The 27,954-nt window shown below is 42.6% G+C and overlaps 1 protein-coding gene and 1 pseudogene across 1 annotated transcript in view; one reads left to right on the forward strand and one right to left on the reverse strand.

Annotated features, from left to right (window-relative positions):
- The first annotated feature begins 12,341 nt into the window (after positions 1 to 12,341).
- The window catches only part of SLC16A10 (solute carrier family 16 member 10), a 164,637-nt gene continuing 149,024 nt past the window's right edge, over positions 12,342 to 27,954 (forward strand). The window contains exon 1 of the mRNA XM_032156733.1: positions 12,342 to 12,918. Within this exon, the coding sequence (XP_032012624.1) occupies positions 12,576 to 12,918 (343 nt within the window). The 5' untranslated portion in view covers positions 12,342 to 12,575. The remainder of the gene's footprint in view (positions 12,919 to 27,954) is intronic.
- Positions 16,057 to 16,169, reverse strand: LOC116477139 (U6 spliceosomal RNA; annotated as a pseudogene).

Consider the following 27,954-nt stretch of genomic DNA (forward strand, 5'->3'; position numbering starts at 1 on the left):
AGGGAAGGCTCATCTAACCTCCTCTCTTTTAAAATAGAAATAGGAAATATTATTTCTCTACACGTGGACAGGAGAAGGTATAGGAGCTACTGAAGCAAGGCCATGCTGAGGCTCTGGAAGCCTGGGGTCTTGTTGCTGTCGTGCTGTAGACGTCCGTGTAGTCAGGGAATAATCAAATGTCTGTCATTTCATTTTTCCCAGCCTCAGTTTCTTCATTTGTAAAACGGGAAGGTTAGAATGAATCAGTGTTCTTCAAACCTCAAAGCACAATCTATTAGTAGATGGTGGAATCAATTTAGAGTTTTTATCTACAGTTTTCAAAAAACGAAATAAAACACCAGAATGTGCCGTCTTGTACTTAGTAATCTAAACATTGTTTTGTTAGACTGTTGTTCCAATTGTGTGTGTTTGTGTGTGTGTACTGGGTAATGACATCCGGCGTGTTTCTAACTGTGAGTTATGGTAAAAAATGTTTTAAAAACACAGGAATCCGTGATTCTTGAGGTTCCTTCCACCTGGTGTTTTAGGTTTCCCTGTCTCTGCAGAAGGCTCTCTTTGGGGATTCACCTCCACTGTGATTTGGAAGAACAAGTTTCCATGACGCCATCCCACACTCTCCTCCCAAGCAGGCAGTCTTTGTTTGTATTGAGGCTGTGACATGCAGAGCCCCTCAGAAGGTGAGCAGAGGAGGGGGTGAGGTGTAACTGCAAGCCATGTTGTTAATGCGGACTCCCTGACGTTTACATACACTGACATAGTTTCTTGGCATGGCGTAGGCCCTTCAGTTTTACAGTGATGCTTTAGAAGAGTTTTTTGCCTTAAGCAGGAGGTCGGACAAAATAATAAACTCTCTCCTCTAGAGGTAATATTGTATAAGTCCATGAATACAACATTTCAAGAGCTATTACACTAAGGACATCATTTTCAGCAATTGCAACAACAGCAGCACGTTCACAGTGAGGCATGGGTCACAGAGAACTTCTGGTCATTTTTCTGCTTCATTTCCTCAATAGTCCTGAGGCCTGAGGTCAGCAGCTTGTGGGGGGCTGAGTCACAACTTGCTCAAATCTTCTTCCTCCGAAATCCTTTTAACTTCTACTATACCACAAGGAAACCGATTATTTTCACCAAATGTAAATTATTAAACATGTTTTTTTGGTCAGGCACGGTGCTCACCCCTGTAATCCCAGCAATGTGGGAGGCCGAGGCAGGAAGTCTCCTTGAGGACAGGAGTTTGAGAGCAGCCTGGGCAACATAGCAAGACTATGTCTCTACAAAAAAAGTTTTAAATGTTAGCTACTTGGGAGACCGAGGTGGGAGAACCGCTTGAGCCCAGGAGAACGAGGTTGCTGTGAGCTATGATTGCACCACTGTACTCCAGCTGGGGCGATGGAGTAAGATACTGTCTCTAATTAAGGAATTTTTTAAACATGTTTTTTCTTCTTCTGACAGTAAATTTAATTCTATTCAGTACACTTCAACAAACATCGTAGGAAGTATCTGCGCTGAAGGGAGACCTTTGTTGAGCAGCCATGCTTTGGGGACACAGAATGGGGAGCCACAGGCCACAAATAGGACATATTCCCAAAGCTTGAGACCTGGTTAGGCAATGTTGCTGTATGCAAATGAAGCTGTTTAAATATCTAAACCACAGTTGTCATTCCAGAATATTTTCAAACACTGTGTGGCTCATGCCTGTAATCCCAGCACTTTGAGAGGCCGAGGCGAAACCCCATCTCTACTAAAAATACAAAAGTTAGCCAGACGTAGTGGCGGGCGCCAGTAGTCCCAGCTATTTGGGAGGCTGAGGCAGGAGAATTGCTTGAACCTGGGAGGTGGAGGTTGCAGTGAGCCGAGATCACGCCATTGCACTCCAGCCTGGGCAACAGAGCGAGACTCCTTCTCAAAAAAAAACAAAGAACAAAAAACAAAAAACATATATATATATACATGGGTTTCTTCAAACCTCATGAATAGTACTAAGGTATATCTAAGGTAAACTACAGCATGACTGAGGTAATGCTATCATAATAGAATGATGGCATATGGGGTGGACCAATTGGGATTAGATGCCCAGGAATTGCTGTGGGTCCCTAAGCACAACAAGAGACCTAGCCTCTTGAAAGCTAGCGACAGGACCACGGCCACACAGATGTGAAGTGACAGAAGCTCATCTGATTCCCAATGCTGGCTGGACATGGTGGCTCACCCTGTAATCCCAGCACTTTGGGAAGCCAAGGCAGGTGGATTGCTTGAGGCCAGGAGTTCGAGACCAGCCTGGCCAACATGGCAAAACTTTGTCTCTAGCAAAAATTACAAAAATTAGCCAGGTGTGATGGTGGGCACCTGTAATCCCAGCTACTTGGGAGGCTGAGGTGGGAGAATCGCTTGAACCTTGGAGGCAGAGGTTGCAGTTGCAGTGAGCTGAGATTGTGCCATCGCACTCCAGCCTGGGCAACAAAGTGAGGCTCTGTCTCAAAAAAAAAAAAAAAAAAAATGCCAGGTGCAGTGGCTCATGCCTGTAATCCTAGCATTTTGGGAGGCCGAGGCATGTGGATCACCTGAGGTCAGGAGTTCAACACCAGCCTAGCCAATATGGTGAAACCCCACCTCTACTAAAAACAAAACAAAACAAAACAAAACATTAGCCGGGTGTGGTGGCATGCACCTATAGTTCCAGCTACTTGGGAGGCTGAGGCAGGAGAATCACTTGAACCCAGGAGGCGGAGGTTGCAGTGAGCTGAGATCGCGCCATTGCCCTCCAGCCTGGGAGAAAGAGTGAGACTCTGTCTCAAAACACCACTCTGTCCTCCCACCCCCCAAAAAAGAAAAAAACCCAAGTGCTTTTGCCATTATAGCCAATGTTTTCTATAGTGGACTTGGGGAGACATCAGGGTAGCATAGCTTGATGACATTTTCTCTAAATATTATTAAATCTTTTTAACCTGAATCGCCTCGGAGCCTTTTTATAGTAATAGGTTTTGTCACACAGAGTTTTCCCCCTTAGAAAATAAGGCACTGTGCAACCCGTAAGAATACTCAAGTTGGCCTGACAGCACATGAAATTATATTTAAAAATGATATTGCAGGTTCTCAATTCATTTTACTGTAAATTTGCTTTCACTAAATCATTCTCTAGAGGCTAAATGGCTCTGGTGAGGGGAGATAATTGAATTCTGGAACACAAAGAGCTGAAGACCAGACTCTGGGCCCACATCACACCCCACAAGGGTGGAGTGTCCTGGGGGCCTGAGGGGTGTCCTGGGAGCCTTGGGCTGCTCTCTGCTCTGTCCTATAGACATACCCCAGCACAAAACTGGAGAAATCTGATGGAACAATTAACAGCATAAAAACCGATGCCCAATGTTTTGCTTTTGAATACACCTGAGATAAGAACCAAAATGTTTGAGGACAGAAATTGTTGCATTAAAAAAATGAAATGGTACTGGGCATGGTGGCTCATGCCTGTAATCCCAGCACTTTGGGAGGCCAAGGGGGCAGATCACCTGAGGTCAGGAGTTCCAGACCAGCCTGACCAACATGGAGAAACCCTGTCTCTACTAAAAATACAAAATTAGCCAGGCGTGATGGCACATGCCTGTAATCCCAACTACTCAGGAGGCTGAGGCAAGAGAATTGCTTGAACCTGGGAGCTGGAGGTTGTGGTGAGCTGAAGGTTGCGGTGAGCTGAGATCGTGCCATCGTGCTTCAGCCTGGGCAGCAAGAGCAAAACTCCATCTCAAAAAAAAAAAAAAGAAAGAAAAGAAATGGTGAAGTTATTTTCCATTAGAAATACAAAATAGGTTGGGCATTTGTAACTGCATAAAAATAAAAATTTTTAAAGTGTATTCATTTAAGATGTAGGATTTAGATGTAACATAAACTGTAAAATGATAAAAAAATTTAAAGTTTTTAAAAATGCTAATAGTTTTTGGAGAACATGTGGTTTTTGGTTATATGGAGAAGTTCTTTAGTTTGATTTCTGAGATTTTGGTGCAGTGTACCCAAGCAGTGTACACTGTACCCAGTGGGTAGTCTTTTATCTCTCACTCTCCTCCCACCCTTCCCTGGAGTCCCCCAAGTCCATCATGTCATTCTTATGCCTTTGAGTCCTCATAGCTTAGCTCCCAGAGAAAAATTTTTTTAACGCTGTGTTATTGTAACCTAGGAGAGCTGGCTTTACATTTGTCAAATGCCAGACTAAAAGAAAAATTATCATTTAATGATAATTGAAGCACTATATTTAAATTTCCCCAGATTTCTCAAAAATATAATATACTACAGTGGTGGGATCAGATAACTATATAAAAACTTAATTGCTTTTTACTGCATTAGCAGTAACCAGCTAGAAGTTCTTACAGAAAAAAATTCATTCCCAAAAGCAGTGACAACAGCATTGGCAGCATGAAAATGAAATGCCTGACATAATCCTAACAAGAAATGCATGGGATCTACATGGAGGAATATTAATAAATATCACTAAGTAAAAGCCAATTTCTCTGTTAGCAAATGTGAAGAACGACCACCAAGAAACAATTTATAAAAAAGAAAATACAGATGGTCAATAAATACGATCTTTCTCACTTATAACCAAAGATTTGAAAAAGAAACTAACAATGAAATTTCATCTTTATCCTAAATTGGCAAAGATTTAAAAATAATTATATTATTCAAGATTTCCTGCTAGGTGGAGTGGCTCATGCCTGTAATCCCAGCACTTTGGGAGGCCGAGGTGAGCAGATTGCTTGAGCTCAGGAGTTCAAGACCAGCCTGGGCAACATGCTGAGACCTCATCTCTACTAAAAATAAATTAAAAAAAAAAAGAAGCCAGGCATGGTGATGTACACCTGTGATCCCAGCTACTCGGGAGGCTGAGGTGGGAGGACAGCTTGAGCCCAGGGGGAAGAGGTTGCGGTGAGTTGAGATCACGCCACTACACTCCAGACTGAGCAACACAGTGAGACCCTGTCTCAAAAAAAAAAAAAAAGTAGTACACTAACATGGGCATTTTGATACAGTACTTGTGGTAGTATGAATGGATAAAGTTCTTTAAAATTTAGCAATGTATTAGGAGCCTTAAAATATTGCTTTTCACCAGTAATCTCACATCTAGAACTCTATTCTAAGAACTTGTTAGAGATACAAAGATTTGTGTGTAAAGATGTTTATTGCAGTATTATTTATTATAGTGGAAAACCTGAAATAACTTATATGTACAATGATAGGGATGTGACTAAATAAATTATCGTCCATCTCCACAGTAGAATGCTTTATAGCCATTTGCATCCTGCTTTTGAAGAATATTTGATAACATGGGGAAATTATTTATCATGTGATAAGTAAAAAATGCAGGATACAAAATTGTGCTTTATTATGTGTACTGTGTTAGTTTTTGTTTTTAAGAGACAGGGTCTCACTCTGTCACCCAGGCTGGAGTGCAGCGGTATGATCATGGCTCACTGCAGCCTCGACCTCCTAGGCTCAAGTGATTCTCTTGCCTCAGGCTTCCAAGTAGCTGGGTCTACAGGCATGCACCACCATGCCCAGCTAATTTTTTTTATGTTGCATTAGTTTCATAGGGCTGCCAGAATGAAATACCACAGACCTAGTGACTCAAACAACAGAAGTTGTTTGTTTTTTTAGAGACAGGGGGGTCTCAAAATGTTGCCCAGACTGGAGTGTAGTGTTTATTCACAGGTGTGGTCATAGCACACTGCAGCCTCAAACTCCTGGGCTCAAGTGATCATCCTGCCTCAGCCTCCCGAGTAGCTGGGACTACAGGCACGTGGCACTATGCCAGGCTCAAACAACAGAAATGTATTTTCTCACACTTCTGGAGTCTAGAAGTCCAAGATCAAGGTATCAGCAGCAGGTGTGATTTCTCCCGAGGCCATTCTTCTTGGCTTGCAGACGTCTTCCTTCCCGTGTCCTCACATGGCCTTTTCCTGGTCACTCTCTAGGTTCAAATCTCCTTCTGATGTGGACTCCAGTCATATTGGATTAGGATCCACCCTAATGACCCCATTTTAATTTAATTAGCTCTTTGAAGGTGCTACCTCCAAGTACAGTCACATTCTTAGGTACTGGGGGCTAGGGCTTCAACATACAAATTGTGGGGACAGGGACACAATTAAGTCCATAAAACTATGATTCTCATTTTGTTTAAAAATGCATAGAAACAAAGACTAGAAGAAAATACAGTAGATCTGTGGCTTTTGAGCAATCCTGAAGGTTCATAATATATAATAATTGGTAGGTATGTTTGTTGATGTATAGATTTGAGACATAAGAACCTCTGGAGAAGGCCTGTGGCAGAACCTCTATGTATAAGTGACCCTAGTTGTCCTCTGGGCATCCTAATCTTATCAGGCTTCTTCATGTTTCACTTATCATCTTGAATGCAACAATTTTAATTAAGGATCAAAAGAGTTGCTTAATTTTTTCTGGTGATACTATACCATTTTTACAGGAAAAATACAAAACAAATATGGTATCTCTCATACATGCATAATTAATAACAAATATTAAGGTTAAAATGGGTTATTTGAGTGGTTCTATAATATATATATATGTATATTTGAGAGAGAGTCTTGCTGTGTTGCTCAGGCTGGAGTGCAGTGGCACCATCTTGGCTCACCCTCCTGGGTTCAAGTGATTCTCATGCCTCAGCCTCCCAAGTAGCTGGGATTACAGGTGTCTGCCCCCACACCCAGATAATTTTTGTAATTTTTGTAGAGATAGGGTTTCGACATGTTGGCCAGGCTGGTCTCAAACTCCTGGCCTCAAGTTATCCACCTGCCTTGGCCTCCCGAAGTGCTGGGATTACAGGGTTGAACCACCATGCCTGGGCTATAATAAATGATTTAAACGTTATTGTTTTTATGGTATTTGCTATAAGAAGCATGTATTACTTTTTTTTTTTGGTCTGTAGAGATAGGGTCTCACCATGTTGCCTAGGTTGGTCTAGAACTCCTGGGCTCAAGTAATCCTCCCACCTTGGCCTCCCAAACCAAAGTGCTAGGATTACAGGTGTGAACCACTATACCTGGCCTGTATTCCTTTTTGTTTTGTTTTGTTTTGTTTTTGAGATGGAGTTTTGTTCTTGTTGCCCAGGCTGGAGTGCAATGGCACAATCTCAGCTCACTGAAACCTCCACTTCCCAGATTCAGGTGATTCTTCTGCCTCAGCCTCCTGAGTAGCTAGGACTACAGGTGTGCGCCACCACCTGTGGCTAATTTTTGCATTTTTAGTAGAGACGGGGTTTCTGCATGTTGGTCAGGCTGGTCTCGAACTCCTGACCTCAGGTGATTCACCCACCTCGGCCTCCCAAAGTGTTGGGATTACATGCGTGAGCCACTGTGCCCGGCCTTTTTTTTTTTTTTAGACTGAGTTTCGCTCTTGTTGCCCAGGCTGGAGTGCAATGGTGTGATCTTGGCTCACTGAAACCTCTGCCTCCTGGGTTCAAGGATTCTTCTGCCTCAGCCTCCCAAGTAGCTGGGTTACAAGCCTCCCAAGTAGCTGGATTACAAGCATATGCCACCATGCCTGGCTAATTTTTTGTATTTTTAGTAGAGATGGGGTTTCACCATGTTAGCCAGGCTGGTCTCAAACTCCTGACCTCAAATAATCTGCCCACCTCAGCCTCCCAAAGTGCTGGGATTACAGATGTGAGCCACTTTGCCCGGCTCTGTATTACTTCTATAACTAAAAAAAGAAACACACGATTTAAACATATTTAAAAGTTTTCACCTGAAAATATGGAATCTTCTCAATTACACACTTTGTGGTTCTTTAAATTATTTTTGAATTCTATTCAATTTGGTTCAATAAATATTTGTTGTGCACTAACGCTACTTGGTGCTGTGGGTCAAAGATTTGTGAAAGACTATCTGACCTGTCTGAAAATTCCTGCACTAGCCAAGGAGATTGAAAACCATTCTACTGACCATAAAAACTGCTATAAATAAAATATGGAAGCCTAGAGGAAGGATCAATAAAGGCTTCAGAGAAGTGAATTCCATTTTAGAGTGGAGCCTTGAAGATTGAGTGAGATTTCACCACTCAGAAAAGGGGAGAGAAGGTCATTTCAGAAGCAGGGTCTGCAGGGAGAAATAGAGGTGTTTATACTTGTTCCTGAAATGAGGAGCAGGCCTTAAGGCTGCAGAACAGAGTTTGGGCAGGTATAGGGTAGAGAATGAATAGGTGCAGGCAGAATTTGTTGGCAGCAAGACTAATTAGTAGGTCATTATGATGGTCCTTGAGAAATGATAAGGAATCATTAAGGAACCAGCAGCAAGGATGGAGAGTAGGGAACCAGGCAAAAGACCTTCTGGAGCTAGAGTTGACAGGATTGTATTCGAAAGAACCAGGGGAGAAGTATATCAGGAAGGGGACCCAGGTTCTTTAGCTTGGATTTGGGAGGATTAGGAGTAATACCAAAGGAGAATCAGGTTGAGGGGACTTCTGAAAGAGAGGTAAAAAAGTGGAGATGAGAGAATTAATTCAGTCTCATTTTTAAAGTGCATTTTTGGCCCTGCGTGGTGGCTCACGCCTGTAATCTCAGTACTGTGGGAGGCTGAGGTGGGCGAATCACTTGAGATGAGGAGTTCAAGACCAGCTTGGCCAACATGCCAACATGGTAAAACCTTGTCTCTACCGAAAATACAAAAAATAGCTAGGCGTGGTGGCACGTGCTTGTAATCCCAGCTACTTGGGAGGCTGAGGCAGGAGAATCACTTGAACTCAGGAGGCAGAGGTCGCAGTGAGCTGAGATTGTGCCACTGCCCTCCAGCCTCGGGGACAGAGCAAGACACTGTCTCAAAAAAACAAAAAAACAAAAAGGGCTGGGCACAGTGGCTCACACCTGTAATCCTAGCACTTCGGGAGGCAGAGGCAGGCGGATCACGAGGTCAGGAGATGGAGACCATCCTGGGAGGCTGAGGCAAGAGAATCACTTGAACCTAGGAGGTGGAGTTGCAGTGAACCGAGATTGTGCCACTGCACTTCAGCCTGGGTGACAGAGCGAGACTCTGTCTCAAAAATAAAATAAAATAAAACAAAATAAAAATAAACAAATAAGACTGTCCTAAATAGGAAAGGTTGGTCTTTTGAAATAGAATAAGGAATCAAGTGTATTGTTTTATTTAATAAATAAGTTTAACATAAACTACAGATGAAAAGGCCTACATAAAGTACTGTTGGCATTTAGATTTAATGAACTATTATACCTTTAAAAATTTTATAAATCTTTTTATCTGATCTCAAAGCACTTAATAAATAGGAACTCATTAAAAACATACCATCACTGCGCTGAGCATAGTGGCTCATGCCTGTAATCCCAGCACTTTGGGAGGCCGAGGCGGGCGGATTACGAAGTCAAGAGATCGAGACCATCCTGGCCAACATGGTAAAACCCCATCTCTACTGAAAATACAAAAATTAGCTGGGCGTGGTGGTGCACGCCTGTAGTCCTAGCTACTCGGGAGGCTGAGGCAGGAGAGTCGCTTGAACCCAGGAGGTGGGAGTTGCAGTGAGCCGAGATTGGGCCACTGTACTCCAGCCTGGTGACAGAGTGAGACGCCATCTCAGGAAAAAAAAAAAAAAAATACCATCACTATGATGTAGTTATAAGTAAATAGGTTCATATTTTCAGATGGAGAAGATGAGGTCAATCCAATAACACAATGTGAGTTATTGATTAGTGTGGACATAGAAATAGAAGGTAGTTTTCCTGGACACCTAAAACTCTGCTCCATTCAATAGCCTATTGGTAGTTAGAAGTAAACACTCTTTTTTTAAAGAGATGGATTATTACTTATGTTACTTGAGGCCAGGAGTTCGAGACCAGCCTGATTGCTGGTCTCAGCAATGTTGCTCAGGCTGGTCTTGAACTCCTGGCCTCAAGCAATCCTCCCACCTGAGCCTCCCAAAGTGCTGGGATTACAGGCTTGAGCCACCACACCTTGCCTCATTTGTTACAATTAATGACCCAATGTTGATACATTATTGTTAACTAAAGCCCACATTTTGTTCATATTTCTTTACTTTTAATCTAATGTCCTTTTTCTGTTCCAGTATCCATCCAGGATATCACATTACATTTAGTTATCATGTCTCTTAGGCTTTTTTTTTTTATTGAGTTGGAGTCTCACTGTCACCCAGGCTGGGGTACGGTGGCACGATCTCAGCTCACTGCAACCTCTGCCTTCTGGGTTCAAGTGATTCCTCTGCCTCAGCCACTTGAGTATCTGGGATTACAGGCCCATGCCACTATGCCTGGCTAATTTTTGTATTTTTGGTAGAGATGGGGTTTCGCCATATTGGCCAGGCTGGTCTCGAACTCCTGACCTCAAGTGATCCGCCCGCCTCGGCCTCCCAAAGTGCTGGGATTACCAGCTTGAGCCACAACGCCCAGCCCTATTAGACTCTTTTTGACTGTGACAGTTTCTCAGACTTTCCTTGTTTGTAATGACCTTTACAGTAATGAAAGTACTTAATGGGTATTTTGTAGACTGTCCTTGACTGGGATTTGTCTAATGTTTTTCTGATGGTTAGCCAGGGATTATGGGTTTTGGCAGGAAGACCACAAAGGTAAAGTACCATTTTCATCACATCATATCGGGGATACATTATCATCTGGTTGAGGTAGTATGCCATTTTTTGCACCCTAAAGTTACTTCTTCCCCCCACTCCCCCTTTCCATCCTATACTCTTTGGAAGAAAGTTACTATGCATAGCCACGCTTAAAGAGTAAACCATTGTACTTCACCTCCATGAGGGAGGGAGTATGTTCATAAAGTATTTACATTTCTGCAGGAGAGATTTGTCTATTCTCTCCTCATTATTTATTTAATCATTTACTTACATCAGTATTGACTCGTAGATAATTCTTACATATGTGTGTGTTTGTGTGCATGCAAGTACATAATCGATGTGCTTTCTTTGCCCAGTAATATGTTGTGGACAACTTTCAAAGTCAATAAATACAGATGACTTTCAGAACTTTTGGAGGTTATAAAGTAAGTATTTAATCAGTCTTCTACCAATGTACATTATACTTCCAAATTTTCCTTATTTCCAGCAATACTGGGGTAACATCGTCATACATTCATTTTTGTGCACTTATGTGCCTATTCCTTAGTTTACTATTTTACCCTCATTTCTAAGGCAGATTACACTTGAGCTATGTTCCCCATTCCACAACGAAGCATGGCTTGCTTTCCTTAGTTTATGCTATTTTCTCTACCTGCAATGTCTTTTCCTGTTTTGACCCACTGAAGTCGTATGTATGAATCAGGGCTTCAGCCAAAGCCTGCTTGCTGTAGAGGCTCTTCTACAGTGCTTGGAGAGAATTTAAGGGACTATCTCACCTCTCTCTTTTGTACATGTATTATAACCCATCATCTGAGCCTCCTAGTCTCTCCCAGGACTCTTTTTTCCTACCAGTTTATGAACTGACAAGAGGCAGAAACGTGATCGATCGCACTCATCTGTGTACTCTATCACAGTGGTGGGCACATCAAGTAACTAGCATATTTTAACTTTGATTGAAGTGAAGAATACGAATAACAGAAATTAAGAAGCATCCTCAATATTGCACAGCAGGTTACTCTTCCTTTCTTTTACGTAGGATGGCACTCCATGCTTCAGGGAGACAGAGGAGTTGAACACAGGTTTGTTTTTGTTTAAAGTGAAAACGACTGTGATGTAGTTGAAAAGTAATGCTTTCTAGCTGTCTGTTAAAAATGTTTGTTGGTTGAAGACTTCGGAATTGCAGTCCAGTGAGGACTGAAAATAAGCATCTTCGGTGTGCCAAATATTCACAAGGAAATTGTATACGAATGCAAGACAATGGAACTGAAGTAATAAAATAAGGCCTTTGATCCTTCAGATGACTTCTTTAAGAAGCCAGGTGGCATAACGAATCTTACATATTATAATTAGTACTGAGAGGTGAATGCCAAAACATAAAACAAACACAATCGAGACAATGTTAGTGTGACTGTGACGCTGTGTCGGTGAGTTGAGGCTAAAGATCCAGTGTGGCTCTCCTGAAGGCCCACCGCGCCCGCACCTAGGAGACGCGCCCCTTCTACTCATGCTTTGAGGCGGGGTGACCCACACATCTGTGCCCCTCTCTGAGCAGGAGGAGGCCCCGTCGCAGACGCGCGCGCAGACAGCGTCTGCAGCGGGCACCTGGGGCCGCGCGCCGCGGGGCGCCCCGCCTCCGCTCTCCGAGGCCCAATCATCTGAAGGCTATGGGGGCACGTCCCGCTCCCGGCCACGCCCCCAGCCGGCGGGGCGGGAGGTGCTTTTAAGAACCGGCGGCTGGCCGTGGGCTCAGTCGGGGGTGCGGGGCTGTGACCTAGAGGCTTTGGTGTCGATCCCCGAGGCGTTCGCGCGCGCCAGCTGTCCTCGCGGCCGCCTGCGCGCTGCCCGCCGGCCCGCCCGCCAGGGCTCCGCCGCCCTCGCCTCGGCCTCGTTAGCCCGCCAGGAGCCCCGCAGCTCCTCCGGGAGCCCGCTGGTAACTCGCGTCCCTCGCGCTTCTCCGGTGCCTGAGGGGGCCGCCTCGGGCCATGGTGCTCTCCCAGGAGGAGCCGGACTCCGCGCGGGGCACGAGCGAGGCGCAGCCGCTCGGCCCCGCGCCCACGGGGGCCGCTCCGCCGCCCGGCCCGGGACCCTCGGACAGCCCCGAGGCGGCTGTCGAGAAGGTGGAGGTGGAGCTGGCGGGGCCGGCGGACGCGGAGCCCCATGAGCCCCCCGAACCCCCCGAGGGCGGCTGGGGCTGGCTGGTGATGCTGGCGGCCATGTGGTGCAACGGGTCAGTGTTCGGCATCCAGAACGCTTGCGGGGTGCTCTTCGTGTCCATGCTGGAAACCTTCGGCTCCAAAGACGATGACAAGATGGTCTTTAAGACAGGTGAGGCGCGGCGCCCGCCGAGGCCAGCTTGGGGGACCCGCGTAGGGCCCCCGAGCGCATCCCGCGTGTGGGCTGTGTCTGCCTCCGAGTGTGCATGTCGGTGGGTCCCCGTGCCAAAGGGTGCGAGCAGGGGGGTCTGTCGAGTTGCAAACAGAGCCTGCCGCTTCTGGGGCCTCGGCGTGCCCGTCTTTATATGGAATCCAGCTGCAGAGCTATGTGTTTGCAAGCAGGTCGCAGAACTTACTTGCCGAGATCGTCCTCCTTTCCCCTCGGCAGAGTAGACACAGTCCAGAGGAGCCCTTCTTTTAATGTTTGAAAACAAACAGAACCCCAGAACCTTCAACCCCGGACATCGCCCTGTCATTTTTGTGGTCTCTTTCGTGACTATGCCAGTTGTGTAGTTCTTCACCTGCCTCCCTGGCCGCGGAGGGGTGTGCGTATGTTGGCGGGACGGGGGGTGGAGTTTGGCGGAATGAAAGAGATTTGTACGAAGGTCACTGGAGTTCCAAAGGGGGTCCTGCAAGAGTCACGGTTCCGTGCCTTCCCGTCTCCCCGGCTTTTTTTGCCCTCTGGGCTAAATGTAGAAAACACGGGAGTCAGCCGGATCAGGGACTGGGATGAGGAAGGTGAAGGGTTGCTTCTTCCCTCTTCCTGTTGTGTTTTTTGACAATTTTTTTAACCATATAGTAAATTAGATACAAAAGGTGCAGATTCAGCGTTTTCTCCCTGTAGAGCATTATTATGACTTTTTGGCTGGTTAGGCAAAAAACAAATCTAAGACCTTCTGCATGACACTTTAACATAAATTCTTTCACTTTATCCTGCAAGGTGAGCACGGTCAATCCCATTTAGGTGAGAAAACTGTAGCTCAGTGAAAGTGTCTTGGTGGGTAGTAGAATGGCAATAAAACACATATCAACTGACTTCAAGGGCTAAGTGATTTCCATTACTAAATCAACCTCCCTCCCCGTCATTTGGGGTAACTTTATATGATTAATAGTCTGTTTTTTTAACCTTGATTTTCTATTATTTTTAGAGTGAATATTCCTTAGGTCTTTAGTATGCATATGAGGAATGGGCAAGACTGTAATAAGTTCTAAGACAAAGGTAATGCTAGGTTATGCTGAGAGTTTTAAAACCTTATATAAATACTATTATACTATTTGTATCATTCTGCAACTTACTTTTCTTCCATTCCACATCATGTTTGTGACTTATCCACATAATACCTCAGTGTGAACTGATAACTCAAATTCTTTCCATTTTAACTTAAATGGTTTGCATTGTTTGACTATATTATACTCTGTACATTCTCCCTTTGATGGGCATTTAGATTGCTTCCAAACTCATTCTAAACAATGCTGCAATGAATATTCTTGTACGCTGTCTCTTTATGCATGTAAATACGGTACCATATTTAACCTGGAATTTCTGTTCTTTAAATAGCTATTGAAACTGCCGTGGTATGCAGGTCAATGAGCTAGGTACAAAAAGTGTTAAAAATGTAGTAACATGTCCTTACCATTTAAGGAAAGTAATCATTGTAAAGTTTAGCAGGGGAGATATGCATATATAATAGCAAACAAAAATAGTTTGGTGTCTTTTCTATATGAGCACTGGGTGTCTGAGAGAGAAAAGCCCCAAAAGAAGGCAGAATTGACAGAGTTAACATTTAAAGACTAGTTCCAATATTTACCATATTCCTGCCTGGGATTACAGATTTTTTAATGCAGTCAAGACAACAGCAGTCTTTTGTTTATCATCGTTTTTGCAAATTCAGTTAAGTAGATCCTTTGGTGTCTCTGGGTGTTTTTTTTGTTTTGTTTTGTTTTGTTTTGTTTTGAGAGAGAGAGAGAGTGAGCAATTGCCAGAGAGACCACAGCTTTGCCAGGGATGAGAATTTTGCAGTGTCAAAGTCTCTATCTACTAGTCCCCAAAGTTCCAGTTGGCTACAATATCGCAGTACTGGGTAGCTGAAAGTGATGGAAGGAATCTGGTTTTTCTTTTGCACTCTGTGGAACTTTGTGTTTTCCATTTTGATGAATATGTTTTTTCTTTTTACTCAGTTCAGTCTTTGACAACTTTTTCAGTCATGTTTGTGTATGTGTGGGTATATATCATATAAACAGTTGTACAGGTATGCTAGTTAAATGTGTGAAGATCTTTGTGTTTCTCTGCCTGACTGCTGTATATCTATATATGATTGTGCCATTGCACAAGGGTGCCCAACTCAGGGGTAAGTGGGGACTGAAAACCAGCCTGGCCTCTGGATGCCCTTTGATTCCTACAGAATGGCCCTATGCATTTGTAATGGCCCTGTATAACACAGCATCTAGATTGAACAATGGCCATTACTTGGGTGCTAGGTAATACATATATGACTGATAGATGTTAAGGGCTGAGGAAGAAAACAGATTTAAACTTAGTGCTGAAAAAATGGTTACAAGATAGTCTTTAAGCCAGTTATTGTTGAGATCTCTCTCTCTTCCCCTGTCCCCTACCCCTTTCTCTTTCCTTCAACGCACACACACACACACACACACACACACACACACACACACACACACACACACAAAGGTGTTTCATAAAGTCCCTCATCTACCACAGGCACTGTTATTTGAGAATATCTGCTTTAAGTTTAACTGGTCACGCTTTTTCACTTTGATATTCGAATGCTGAGTCATCTGTGATCAAGCATATGCAAGCTTCAAATACATGCCAAAAAATATCTGGAATTTGTTTAAGCCTCTTATTTTTCAAAGTTTTGGTCTATTTCCTATTACCGTACTCATGATTAATAATCCTGGTGTTAGAGTACAGCTAGTTCTGTCTCCTTGTTTCCATTACTTCTTTATAGCAAGTGACTAGCCTAAGGATATACAGGGAGGTGGCGGTGGAATGGAATGTAGGTCTCCAAATGATGGTGCACATTTCTTGAGTACTTTCCTGTGGCTAAGCACTTTAGATGCGTTCCTATTTGAACCTTACCACAATTCTCTGATAGACTTTGTTAATAACTTTCTTTTCAGATATGGCAACTCAGGCTTACAGAGTTTAAGTAAGAAGTGGAGCCAGAATTCAACCCCAGGCTTATCTGACTCTAAGAGCTGGGATTTTTATTTTAATTAATTATTTATTTAAAATATGGAATGCTTCATGAATTTGCATGTCATCCTTGTGCAGGGGTCACGCTAATCTTCTCTGTGTCGTTCCAATTTTAGTAGATTGTTGTTCGAAGTGCTGCTGAAGCAAGCACCAGGAGCTGGGTTTTAATCATTCATCATATTGCATTGACTAGATAACATTCTGCAAATACGATGTTCTTTATGTTGTCGATTAATTTAAATGTTAGTGATTGGTTGAGTGCTCTACCATGCATTCTGGGATTAGAAAGAAGGGTCCCTGTTTTCTTGGTCCTACTTTGTGGTGAATAAACAATTGCAAATTATTAATGTCTCAAACTATATTTCTGAAGTGTAGAGAGACTTCCATAGAAGAACAAGATACTTCCATATGCCGTTCAAGCAAAAGTCTGGGGTTTCCTTTGAAGAACTTTTAGATTGATCCACAGCAGGACAATGTTTCTAGGCAGAACTGAGGAGGAGCCTTTCTTAGGCTCACTTCTCTTCAGGGCTCTGTTAACTCTTCCCACGCAGTGTATAATCTACCCAAAATTTCTCAGGAAAGGGCCTGAAGAAGTTCATTCACACTAAAGTATAAGTGAGTTTACACATCTTATTGTTAATTCTCTTTCTACAAATGTTTACCAGGTTATCTAACACGCTCTGTTTTGGGCTCTGTCCTGGGCACTGGAGATAATGACTGAGAGAGAAAATGTCAGCTGTTTCAAAGTAGCTTAGGATCTGTTGTGGGATACAAATTAATAACAGACCAGAAGTAGTAGAATATTTCCCTGAAGGATTTTCAATATAACAGGACTCAGTTTTACTATAAAAGGCTGAAATTCTAAGGTCATTTCAACAGGTGGTGGGGGCGGGGGTGGGGAAGGCATTTGATGCCTCTTTCTCTATGGTTATAAATCTCACTTGGTGAAATTAAGACTTTGGAAAGGGGAAGTAAGCCGACTCCAAGTTGGGCAGTAGAACCAATGAAAAATGCTGACAGCATCACAGTCCCGTTATGGTGCCCAGCTGCCAATGACATGGCATTCAGAGGAGTGTCTCACACATCCTGCTGTGTCTGAGGGAGCAAGCTGAGCTTGAGTTGTCTCTCTTTTTTTTTTTGAGACAGAGTCTCGCTCTGTTGCCCAGGCTGGAGTGCAGTGGCGCCCTCTCGGCTCACTGCAACCACCGCCTCCTGGATTCAAGCAATTCTGCCTCAGCCTTCCGAGTAGCTGGACTACCCGCGCGTTCCACCACACCTGGCTAATTTTTGTATTTTTAGTAGAGACAGGGTTTCACCATATTGGCCAGGCTGGTCTCAAACTCCTGACCTCGTGATCCGCCTGCCTCGGCCTCCCAAAGTGCTGGGATTACAGGCATGAGCCACCGCGCCTGGCCGAGTTGTCTCTTTAGTTGAATTTTTACCTGTTCACATGTGCATTCTTCTTGCCTAGATAGAGAGGAATCAGACACTCTGGGGAAGAATACAAAGAAATACAATTAAGTGGAACATTGTTTTTCCTTAGAAAGTGCAATTTTGGGCTGGGCACAGTGGCTCATGCCTTTAATCCTAGCACTTTGGGAGGCCGAGGCAGGTGGATCACCTGAGGTCAGGAGTTCGAGACCAGCCTGGCCAACATGGTGAAACCCCGTTTCTACTAAAAATACAAAAATTTAGCTGGGCGTGGTGGTGGATGCCTGTAGTCCCAGCTATTCGGGAGGCTGAGGCAGGAGAATTGCTTGAACCTGGGAGGCAGAGGTTGTAGTGAGCCGAGATGGTGCCACTGTACTCCAGCACGGGCAACAAGAGCGAAACTCCGTCTCAAAAAAGAAAAAAAGAAAAAAAAAGAGCAACTTTGTTTTAACTCTGCTAGATACTGGAAAACCCATGGAACTAATGAAGAGCCTAGGGCTTTTTGTTTGTTTCGTTTTGAGATTGTGCCGTTTCACTCCAGCCTGGGCAACAAGAGAGAAACTTTGTCTCAAAAAAAAAAAAAAAAAAAGTGTAAATCAAAACATTAAAAATTCAGTAGTTTGGAAGTAGATTATCAAAAAGGTCCTGAAAGGGTGGTTCTTTGGCTATAATCTTTAACGCAACTCTACACTCCCTGTATGGAGACAGATTTCTTTTTAGATGGTTACAATCACAAAGTAGGACTTTCAGTAGCATTTAGGGATGAATGAATCTTGCAGCACCTCTCCATGTGTCTTGCTAGCCCCTCTGAAACTTCAGGTCAGTTGGTGCTTCCTCAGAAATTGTTCCCCCCACACCAAGTTTTCACATTTACAGTTATACTGATATCCACGTCGTACAGTCGTATGTGACACCTAGATTGTAGGAAATTTTGGCTATAGTTCAGAAGTTAACTGCTATGTTTTGCCTTTATGCTAAAGAGATTTTGTTTTGTTTAGTAGGAAAAGCAGCCTGCATAACTAGCCATTTCTATATCTTAGAAAAGTTTTTAGTAACAGTCCTTTGTTTAGCTAGTTACAGTGAACAAATAATCTGGTTCATGGTCCTATACATCTTTCACTATAAGAAAAATACCTGATTGTTATTTACACTGGAAGAGAGGTAGAAAAGCTAAGAGAACTCATTTATGGCAATAAACCAATCTAAACTACATGCTAAAATAAGTGAGAAGATTATAAAAATGGTTCTAGGATTTTGGAATAATAGTGAGTATGGTGTGGGCGTTTCATACTTCATTTCCAGGATGTTTCTGGATTCAGTGCGAGACTGAATAGCGCACATAGTGAATTCTAATTAAATACAACAATGTGAGATTCCTGTGGTGTTTTTTCATGGAATTAAAAATTAATAATTTCATAAAATTAACTGCTGAAAGAACCTAATAACAAATTTTTTCAGGAGTGATTTTGAGGTGTCTTTTAAAATAAATTGTACTCTGCTTTTGATGTGATTTGCTACATGTTTTTGTTGCAGTTCCTTGAGGCTCGGTCCCTGGCCATGTACTTGCTTCACTTTTCCTGCCTTCTTCCATCCACTGTCTTGGGGCTGTTATTTCCAAGTCTCATCTCTGTGTTCAAGACCCTTATTTACTATTTCTGGACAGTTCCATTTGGGTACACAGGTACATCATACTAAACTAACGTGAACTCATTTTTCAGCCACACCATACAACCTTCCCTTACTATCAAAAATGACAGCCCGTTTGTCGGCATTCTTCTGAATCCATATTCCTCCTTCTCAATTCTCAGTGCATGACACCTCTGGTTGTTTAAGTCAGAAACCTGGAATGTATCTTAACTTCTTATTTCTCTTCCTTCCTTACCTGTTTTGTTAAATCAGAGTTCTTTTGTGTTTACCTTCTTAATGCCTCATAAATCAGTCCCACGTTTCTTTCACTACTGTGTCTTAATTCATGCCTTTATTTACTTTTTTTTTTTTTTTTTTTTTTTTTTTTTTGAGATAGGGTCTCACTGTGTTCCCCAGGCTGGAGTGCAGTGGCGTGATCATAGCTCACTGCAGCCTCAAACTTCTAGGCTCAAGCAATCCTCCTATCTCAGCTTCTTGAGTAGCTGCAACACCAGGCATGTGCCACCATGGCCGGCTAATTAAAAAAAATTTTTGTGTGGAGATGGCATCTTGCTATTTTGCTCAGCCTTGTCTTAAACTCCTGGCCTCAAGTGACCCTCCTGCCTCAGCCTCCCAAAGTGTTGGGACTACAGGCGGGAGCTACTGTGCCTGGCCGCCTTCATTACTGTTGGCCACAATTAGTCATAAACCCTTAACGGGATTGCTTGTCCTCAGTTGTACATCTGAGTGATTTTTCTAAAAGATTGGACCATATGATTTTTCTGTTTAAATGCCCAGTGACACTCATTACTTTTAGGAAAACTTCAAACTCCCTACTCCAAAGGCCTGCAAGCTCTGGCCCTTGCCTGGCCCTCTAGCCTTGCCCCTGCTTCTCTCCCTTATTGGTTTTTGTGTTCTAGCCAACCTGTAGGTGTTACACTGGCCCAAATTTTTCTTGCTGCTTTTTGCCTCTGTACCTTTGTGTGTGCCATGCCTGTCTTCAGTGCGATGGTTGGTCCTTGTGAGATTCTGACGAAATGGTTGGCCATTTTATTCTTATGTCACAATCCTGGGACACAAACAGTGATTTTATGCAATTGTTATGTATTTGATGCACTTGGAATATTGGGGGTAGCTACATTTTGGAGTTTTGAGAATAAATTCAAATAAGTTACAAATTATGTTTAAAGTGGTAGACAGAGAACCTATTCTAATAAAGCATTCAGTGAAAGCCATTTTAAAGATGATCCATATTTGTTAAAATGGTAATTTTTATATTCTCTGATATGGTTTGGCTGTGTTCCCACCCAAATCTCATCTTGAATTGTAGCTCCTATAATCCACACTTGTCGTGGGAGGGAGGTAATTACCCGGTGGGAGGTAATTGAATCATGGGGGATGGGGGCAGGTTTTCCTGTGCTGTTCTTGTGATAGTTAATAAAGCTCATGAGATCTGATGGTTTATAAAGGGCAGTTCCCCTGCACACTTTCTGTTGCCTGTTGCCATGTAAGACGTGCCTTTGCTCCTCTTTCACCTTCCACCATGATTGTGAGGCCTCCCTAGCCATGTGGAACTATGAGTCCATTAAACCTTTTTTTCTTTATAAATTACCCAGCCTCAGATATTTCTTCATGACAGTATGAAAATGGAATAATACATTCCATTACCATAAAGAAAAGGCTTTCATGTACATTATTTTTTAGAGTGGCCTTGTGATATGTCATTACCTCCATGGATAGATAAGAAAGTTGCAACTTGCACAGTATTAGGATTGATATCAGTATTTACTTTTATTAAGTTGAACTTAAGAGCAGCTTTTTGGCTGGAAAAAAATTGTACTTATGTCAAAGTTGTCCTGAAAGTAGAATCCTACCCCTGTCCCCAACCCGAAACTATTTACTACATATTTACTTGCATGTTCTTTAGAATATTCTCTCAATAGTGTCTCCTACTCAAGTCATCAGAAATGCTGTGATGTCATTTTTGGAAAAGAATTCCGGAGTTATCACCGCCTAGCTAGAAATCTGGTCTTATATTCAAATTAAACAAGCAAACCTTAACAAAAACAAGCTAAACCCTAAACATAACTTGAACAGTCAGCTCACCACAGTTCTGAGCACCTGCCTCTCCTGGTGCCACCCACGCAGGGACTGTGGATGTTTTTATTGGCAGAGATTCAGAACAGGAAACTCCAGCACACCTGGGAACGGTGCAGACCCACCACATAAGAGAGATAGCCTATCAGTGGCTGGAGGAATGGAGGAAAGCAGTGCTTTCAAACGTACATGCCAAATGTGTATGATCATACCTCTTTGTTAAAGTGCCTTCTTTAACAGCAAAAGTAATTCCTCACCTTGCATATAGGAACTAAAAAAAAGTCGATGAAGAAATGGCTTGCCTTATTTTCAAGTAAGAAGTCTTTTTTCATTTCACTAATTTTTAATCTTGGGCATAAGTATGAAATACAGATTAGAAATACTGTATATGGACCAAAGCAGTGTTTCCTTTGTGGACCAAAGCAGTGTTTCTTTTTTCTTTCTTTCTTTTCTTTTTTTTTTTTTTTAAGAGACAGGGTCTTGCTCTGTTGCTCAGACTGGAGTGCAGTCAGTGATGTGATCATGGCTCACCATAACCTCAACCTCTTGGGCTCAAGGGATCCTCCTGCCCCAGCCTCCTGAACAGCTGGGATAACAGGCACATACCACCACACCTGGCTAATTTTTAAAAATTTTTTTGTAGATAGGGGGGTCTCCCTATATTGCCCAAGCTGGTTTCGAACGCCTGAGCTCAGGTGATCCTCCAACCTCAGGCTCCCAGAGTGTTGGGATTACAGGCTTGAGCCACTGTCCCTGGCCCCAAAACAGTGTTTGTAACTCTCTTTGTCCCCTCCTGATAAACGTAAAAGTCTCATGGTACTTCAGAATTTTGTTGCACACATCCAAGTGTAGTTTGCCTTTCCTTGTGAGTGGCAGAAGATAATGTCATACCCTGTATCCATCAGCCAAAATTTTGTCAAGCTTTGCTTTTATTTTTTAAATTTTTATTTGTATCTTTTTTTTTGGAGATGGAGTCTCTCTCCGTCGCCCAAGCTGGAGTGCAGTGGCATGATCTCGGCTCACTGCTACCTCTGCCACCTGGGTTCAAGCGATTTTCGTGCCCCAGCCTCCAGAGTAGCTGGGACTACAGGCGTGCACCACCATGCCTGGCTAATTTTTTTGTATTTTTTAGTAGAGGTGGGGTTTCGCCATGTTGGTCAGGCTGGTCTCAAACTCCTAACCTCAGGTGACCCACCCGCCTCGGCCTCCCAAAGTGCTGGGATTATAGGCATGAGCCACCATGCCTGGCCAAGCTTTACTTTTAGTTATGTTGTGGATATAATTAGAATTATTTTCTTGTTCTTTAAATACAGAATTATAATATTGAATGTGTGCTTTAAAAAAATTTGTAAATGTACCCCTCTAGAACTTCTGATCTATGCCTCTTAGTGAGTGAGGGGAGCTGTGCTGCTTTCCTCCTCCAATGCCTCCACTTAAGAATCACTCACTAAGGAGTTTTAAATTCAACTAAAGGTATGTTTTAGATAGTTAAGTCTAAATGAAAGGTCAATGATTAAATTAATGGATAAAAGTCCATTGCACTTACGGAAAGATGCATTGGTCTGCAGTTCAGCTAGTACCTATTTTTTGCTAAAGAGTAAATTGCAGCTGGGCGGGGTGGCTCATACCTGTAATCCCAGCACTTTGAAGACCTGATGGAGGCCAGGTGCCCTGGCTCATGCCTGTAATCTTAGCACTTTGGGAGGCTGAGGTGGGCGGATCACTTGAGGTCCTTAGTTAGAGACCAGCCTGACCAACATGGAGAGACCCTGTCTCTACTAAAAATGCAAAATTAGCCAGGTGTGGTGGTGCATGCCTGTAATCTCAGCTACCCGGGAAGCTGAGGCAGGAGAATTGCTTGAACCCGGGAGGTGGAGGTTGCGGTGAGCCAAGATCGTGCCATCGCACTCCAGCCTGGGCAACAAGAGTGAAACTCCGTCTCAAAAAAAAAAAAAAGAAAACCCTAGATGGAAGGATCACTTGAGTCCAGGAGTTCAAGAACAGCCTGGGCAACATGGTGAGACCCCCGTCTCTACTTTTAATTAAAACAAAATAAACATTAAAAAGTGTAGTAAAATTTTTAAAAAGAGTAAATTTTATCAGCAGTGTTCTGCCTGTGTTCAGAAAGCCAAAATTTATATTTGTGTTGCATTTAGATTGGATCCAAGACCAATTTTGAGATGTGTTTTAATATTACAAAAACAGAAAACTACCTATTCATTAAATGGTGATATTTATTGACTTTTCTGTGTAGATAAGTATTAATGCCAAGTCAAGTAGGTTAGTCTGGAGACTGTTTTTATTAATAAAAACCTTTTCATCTTAATTATCCTTTTTATTAGTTTTGACTTTATGTTGCAACTTCAAATGGCAGCATCTCAAAGGGTTCACATTTGTCAGTGGTTGTTTAAACAACGACATTCCACAAAGTTAATTGATGTTTTAGTGTGAATGGGGCAGGAAGTTGTCATTGTTGTCCTGTAGTAATGTAGCACTCAAACTTTGACAGGAGGACCCCAGACATGTAGTTATTGACTGTAAGTGCACTTCCCTTAAGAGTAAGTTGTTTTTTAGGAATAAATGATAAATGTATGGAGTTTTAGTTGTAGGTGTTATGTTTTGTCTCCTTCTACTCAGAGAAAAATGTTACTGTGGGATAGGCTCAAACTGAAAAAAGGACCTGATTTTTAATAAGATCAGATCCTTTGGCCATATTTTCATGTTGGTTCAAAACAAAGGTTTAATATCAGATGCACAATTGTTAAGAGCTCTATAATGTAGTGGTAACACCTGAGTCTCAGCAAGTGACTACACATTAAGTTCTTGTTCATTTTTTGCAGGGGCAGGGATGCTGGTGAGGCATAAAGAAGGGTCAGAGGAGATAATAGACTTATATTTGTATTTTTATGCATAATTATATAGAAAACATTAAATCCAGAGTTGATAAATAATTTGTATGTATGTATGTATTTATTTTTGAGACAGGGTCCTGCTCTGCTGCCCAGGCTGAAGCGTAGGGGTATGAACATAGCTCACTGCAGCCTTGACCTGGGCTAAAGAGATTTTCTTGCCTCAGCCTCCCGAGTAGCTGGGACCACAGGCATGTGCCACTACACCTGGCTAATTTTTGAAGTTTTTTTGTAGAAATGGGGTCTCGCCACGTTGCCCAGGCTGGTCTTGAACTCCTGGGCTCAAGCAATCCTCCTGCCTTGGCCTCCCAGAGTATTGGGATTATAGGTGTGAGCCACCATGTTCAGCTGATAAATAATTTCTAATCTAAAAATCCTATTTTGTATGGAGAGGGGAGGGCAAATAGGCTATTTCTTCCACATTTTGTTGCTGGCCAGAATCTCAGAGGGTTTTTACCTGCATTAAAAATGATTAAGGCTGGGCAGAGTGGCTCATGCCTGTAATCCCATCACTTTTGGAGGCCAAGGCAGATGAATTGCTTGAGCCCAGAAGTTCTAGAGCAGCCTGGGCAACATGGTGAAACCCCATTTCTACTAAAAATACAAAAATTAGCTGGACGTGGTGGCAGGCACCTGTAGTCCCAGCTACTCAAAAGGCTGAGATGGGAGGATCACCTAGCCCTAGAGGTCAAGGCTGCAGTGAGCCAAGATTGCTCCACTGCCCACCAGCCTGGGCAACAGAGCAAGACCCTGTCTCAAAAAAAAAAAGTTATTTTTTTTCAGCATAGACAAAGCAGGGGAAAGAAAAGGTTATGTTTCAAATGTTCATTTAAACTACTACATTTAAAGTAATACTTTCTAATGATTTAAACTTTAGATTAGTCTATTTACGGGTCACCTGGAAGATTCTTTATAAAACATGAGAGTTTATCACTTCTTTCAATACATGGGTGTCTGTGAATGATGCTCAATAGATCTGAAGCCTGAACTTTCTGCAGAAATGTTGCAAAATTATCTATAGATGTTTACTTGAATTTAAATAAAAATAAATTGTAATACATTTGGTTTTATTGGCTTTGAATCTGTAATTATTTGGGGATTTGGATTTGGTTTATCTACAGTTGTCTTTTTTTTTTTTTTTTTTTTTTTTGAGATGGAGTCTTGCTTTGTTGCCAGGCTGGAGTGCAGTGGTGCGATCTCGGCTCACTGCAATCTCCACCTCCCGGATTCAAGCGATTCTCCTGCTTCAGCTTCCCCGAATAGCTAGGATTACAGGCATGCGCCTCCACACCCAGCTAATTTTTGTATTTTTAGTAGAGATGGGGTTTCACCATGTTAGCCAGGATGGTCTTGATATCTTGACCTCATGATCCGCCTTGGCCTACCAAAGTGCTGTGATTACAGGTGTGAGCCACTGTGCCCGGCCTACGGTTGTCTTTTTTTACTCACCCCCACAGATGAAGCATTATAAGGAGGTTAGCTTTCCTTAAATAATACACTCTCCTTAAACGGTTTTATCAGCAAAGCCAGGGAATGCCAAACTTTAACACTTTTACCTAAATTTATAACTGATGCATGTATGCATATATACATACATACATACATACATACATGTATGTGTTGTTATATATGTGTAGATATCATCAGTATAGATAGTCTATCAGTATAGGAATCGTTTATCTGAAACTTGGGGTTCTCTCTCGCTCTCTCTCTCTCTCTCTCTCTCTCTCTATATATATATATATGTATTTTTTTTTTCTTTTTTTGAGACAGGATCTCATTCTGTCACCCAGGCTGGAGTGCAGTGGTGGGATCATGGCTCACTGCAGCCTCGACCTCCTGGGCTCAAGTGATCCTCCCACCTCAGCCTCCCAAGTAGCTAGGACTACAGGAGCATGCCATTACACGTAGCTAATTTTTGTATTTTTTGTAGAGACAGGGTTTTGCCTTGTTGCCCAGGCTGGTCTTGAAATCCTTGGCTCAAGCAATCTGCTCACCTCAGCCTCCTAAAGTGCTGGCATTACAGATCTGAGCCACTGTGCCCAGCCTAGATTTTTTTGAATTGTAAAAAAGTAACCTGCTCCCTACTGAAGTAAATAGAGTTAAAAAAAAAAAGTAACCTGGTACAGACACTTGTATTTTCTGACACCCCTCGAAGAGTCCCAGGTACCTTATAATCAAATACATTAACATTTCTGCAGCAAAATGTATGGATAAGTGAGTTAAATAGAGACCATGAGTAGCTTCACGTCAGTTCAGATCAAGTTTTGCTTCTAATTAAATGTTAATATTCTCTTACAAAAACTTTGGGTTTGGGTTTCCAGATTTGCAAATAAATAATTATAAATTATTATTTTTTTTGAGACAGAGTCTTGCTGTGTTGCTCACGCTGGAGTGCCATGGCATGATCACGGCTCACTGCAACCTCAACCTCGGGCTCAGGCCATCCTCCCACTTCAGCCTCCCAAGTAGCTGGGACTACAGGAATGTGCCACCATGTCCAGCTCATTTTTATATTATTAGTAGAGACGGGGTTTCGCCGTGTTGGCCAGGCTGGTCTCAAACTCCTGGTCTCAAGTGATCCGCCTGCCTCGGCCTTCCAAAGTGTTGAGATTATAGGCATTAGCCACTGGGCCTGGCAGAATTATACATTTATATGTAAATATTTGCTTTTGTTTTCTGTTTTTCAGTAAACATTTTTTAAGGTACATTTTCCTGTATCACATAAGGCACCTGCTTAATTGTTTCAGTAAGTGTGATGTTCTACCATATTGGTCTACCCTAGGTTACTCAACCAGGCCTCCTTTGTTTAGTGAGTAGCAGGCAGTGTTATGCAACATAAGTAGCATATCTGTATATGTCGTTGAACAAATTGGTTTTTTCCCCTTTCTTGGATTGCTTGCTTGGGTGTACGTCCAAAAGTGAGATTACTGGTTCAAAGGGTATGAACAACTTTATAACACCTGTTACACATTGCGAGATTATTCTTTAGAAAACTTGAATCAGTTTATTGTGCCACCAGTGATGTGCTGGCTTCCTGAAAACCCTACCAATGTTTGGTTTTATTTTTATTAGTATTTGCTAATTTGATAAGTACCAATGATATTTTTTAAAAGTAGTTTAAAATCATATTTCAGTGCTTATAAGACTGTGTTCCCAGTTTTTGAGCCCTTTAGAAAAGCAGCAAATGACCTGGCAATTATATATAATATTTGCAAATACAAGAGGACATAGACCAGTGAATATATTAGAGTAAAACTTCATTCCCATAGGTAACGAAGGAAGGCTTGAGATTATCTTAGGCCTTAGATTCTCACCTGACACATCTTAGCAGGTAGGCCATGTCCTTGTTTCCTCTGCTGTCTTAGCCCAGGTGTTGATCAAGGTCTGTCTTGGGGCAGGGATAGGAATGGAAATAAACCATGTAGAGACTTGGGCATGAGGACTTTGTGATTCCTCCAGGTGACATGTCATCCTTCAGAGTATCAAGTCTGCAAGAGTAGCCATATCTTAATCTCTTTCAGTGCTATCACCTTGCATCAATGTCTGGACTTGAGCTAATTCCGGTGAAAATATTTTATTAATTAATTTTGGGGTATGTTAAAATTTTTTTTTGCATTTATTTATTTATTTATTTTTATGCGACAGGGTCTCGCTCTGTCACCCATGCTGGAGTACATACAGTTGCACGCTCATGGTTCACTGCAGCCTTGACTTCCCAGGCTCAAGTGATCCTCCCACCTCAGCCTCCCGAGTAGCTGGGACTACAAGTGCATGTCACCACATCTGGCTACTTTTCATATTTTTTGTAGAGATGGGGTTTCGCCACATTGCCCAGGCTGGTCTCAAACTCTTGGACTCGAGGATC

The sequence above is a fragment of the Hylobates moloch genome, unplaced genomic scaffold (assembly GCF_009828535.3).
Source record: "Hylobates moloch isolate HMO894 unplaced genomic scaffold, HMol_V3 SCAFFOLD_2, whole genome shotgun sequence".
In the NCBI taxonomy this organism is placed as follows: Eukaryota; Metazoa; Chordata; class Mammalia; order Primates; family Hylobatidae; genus Hylobates; species Hylobates moloch.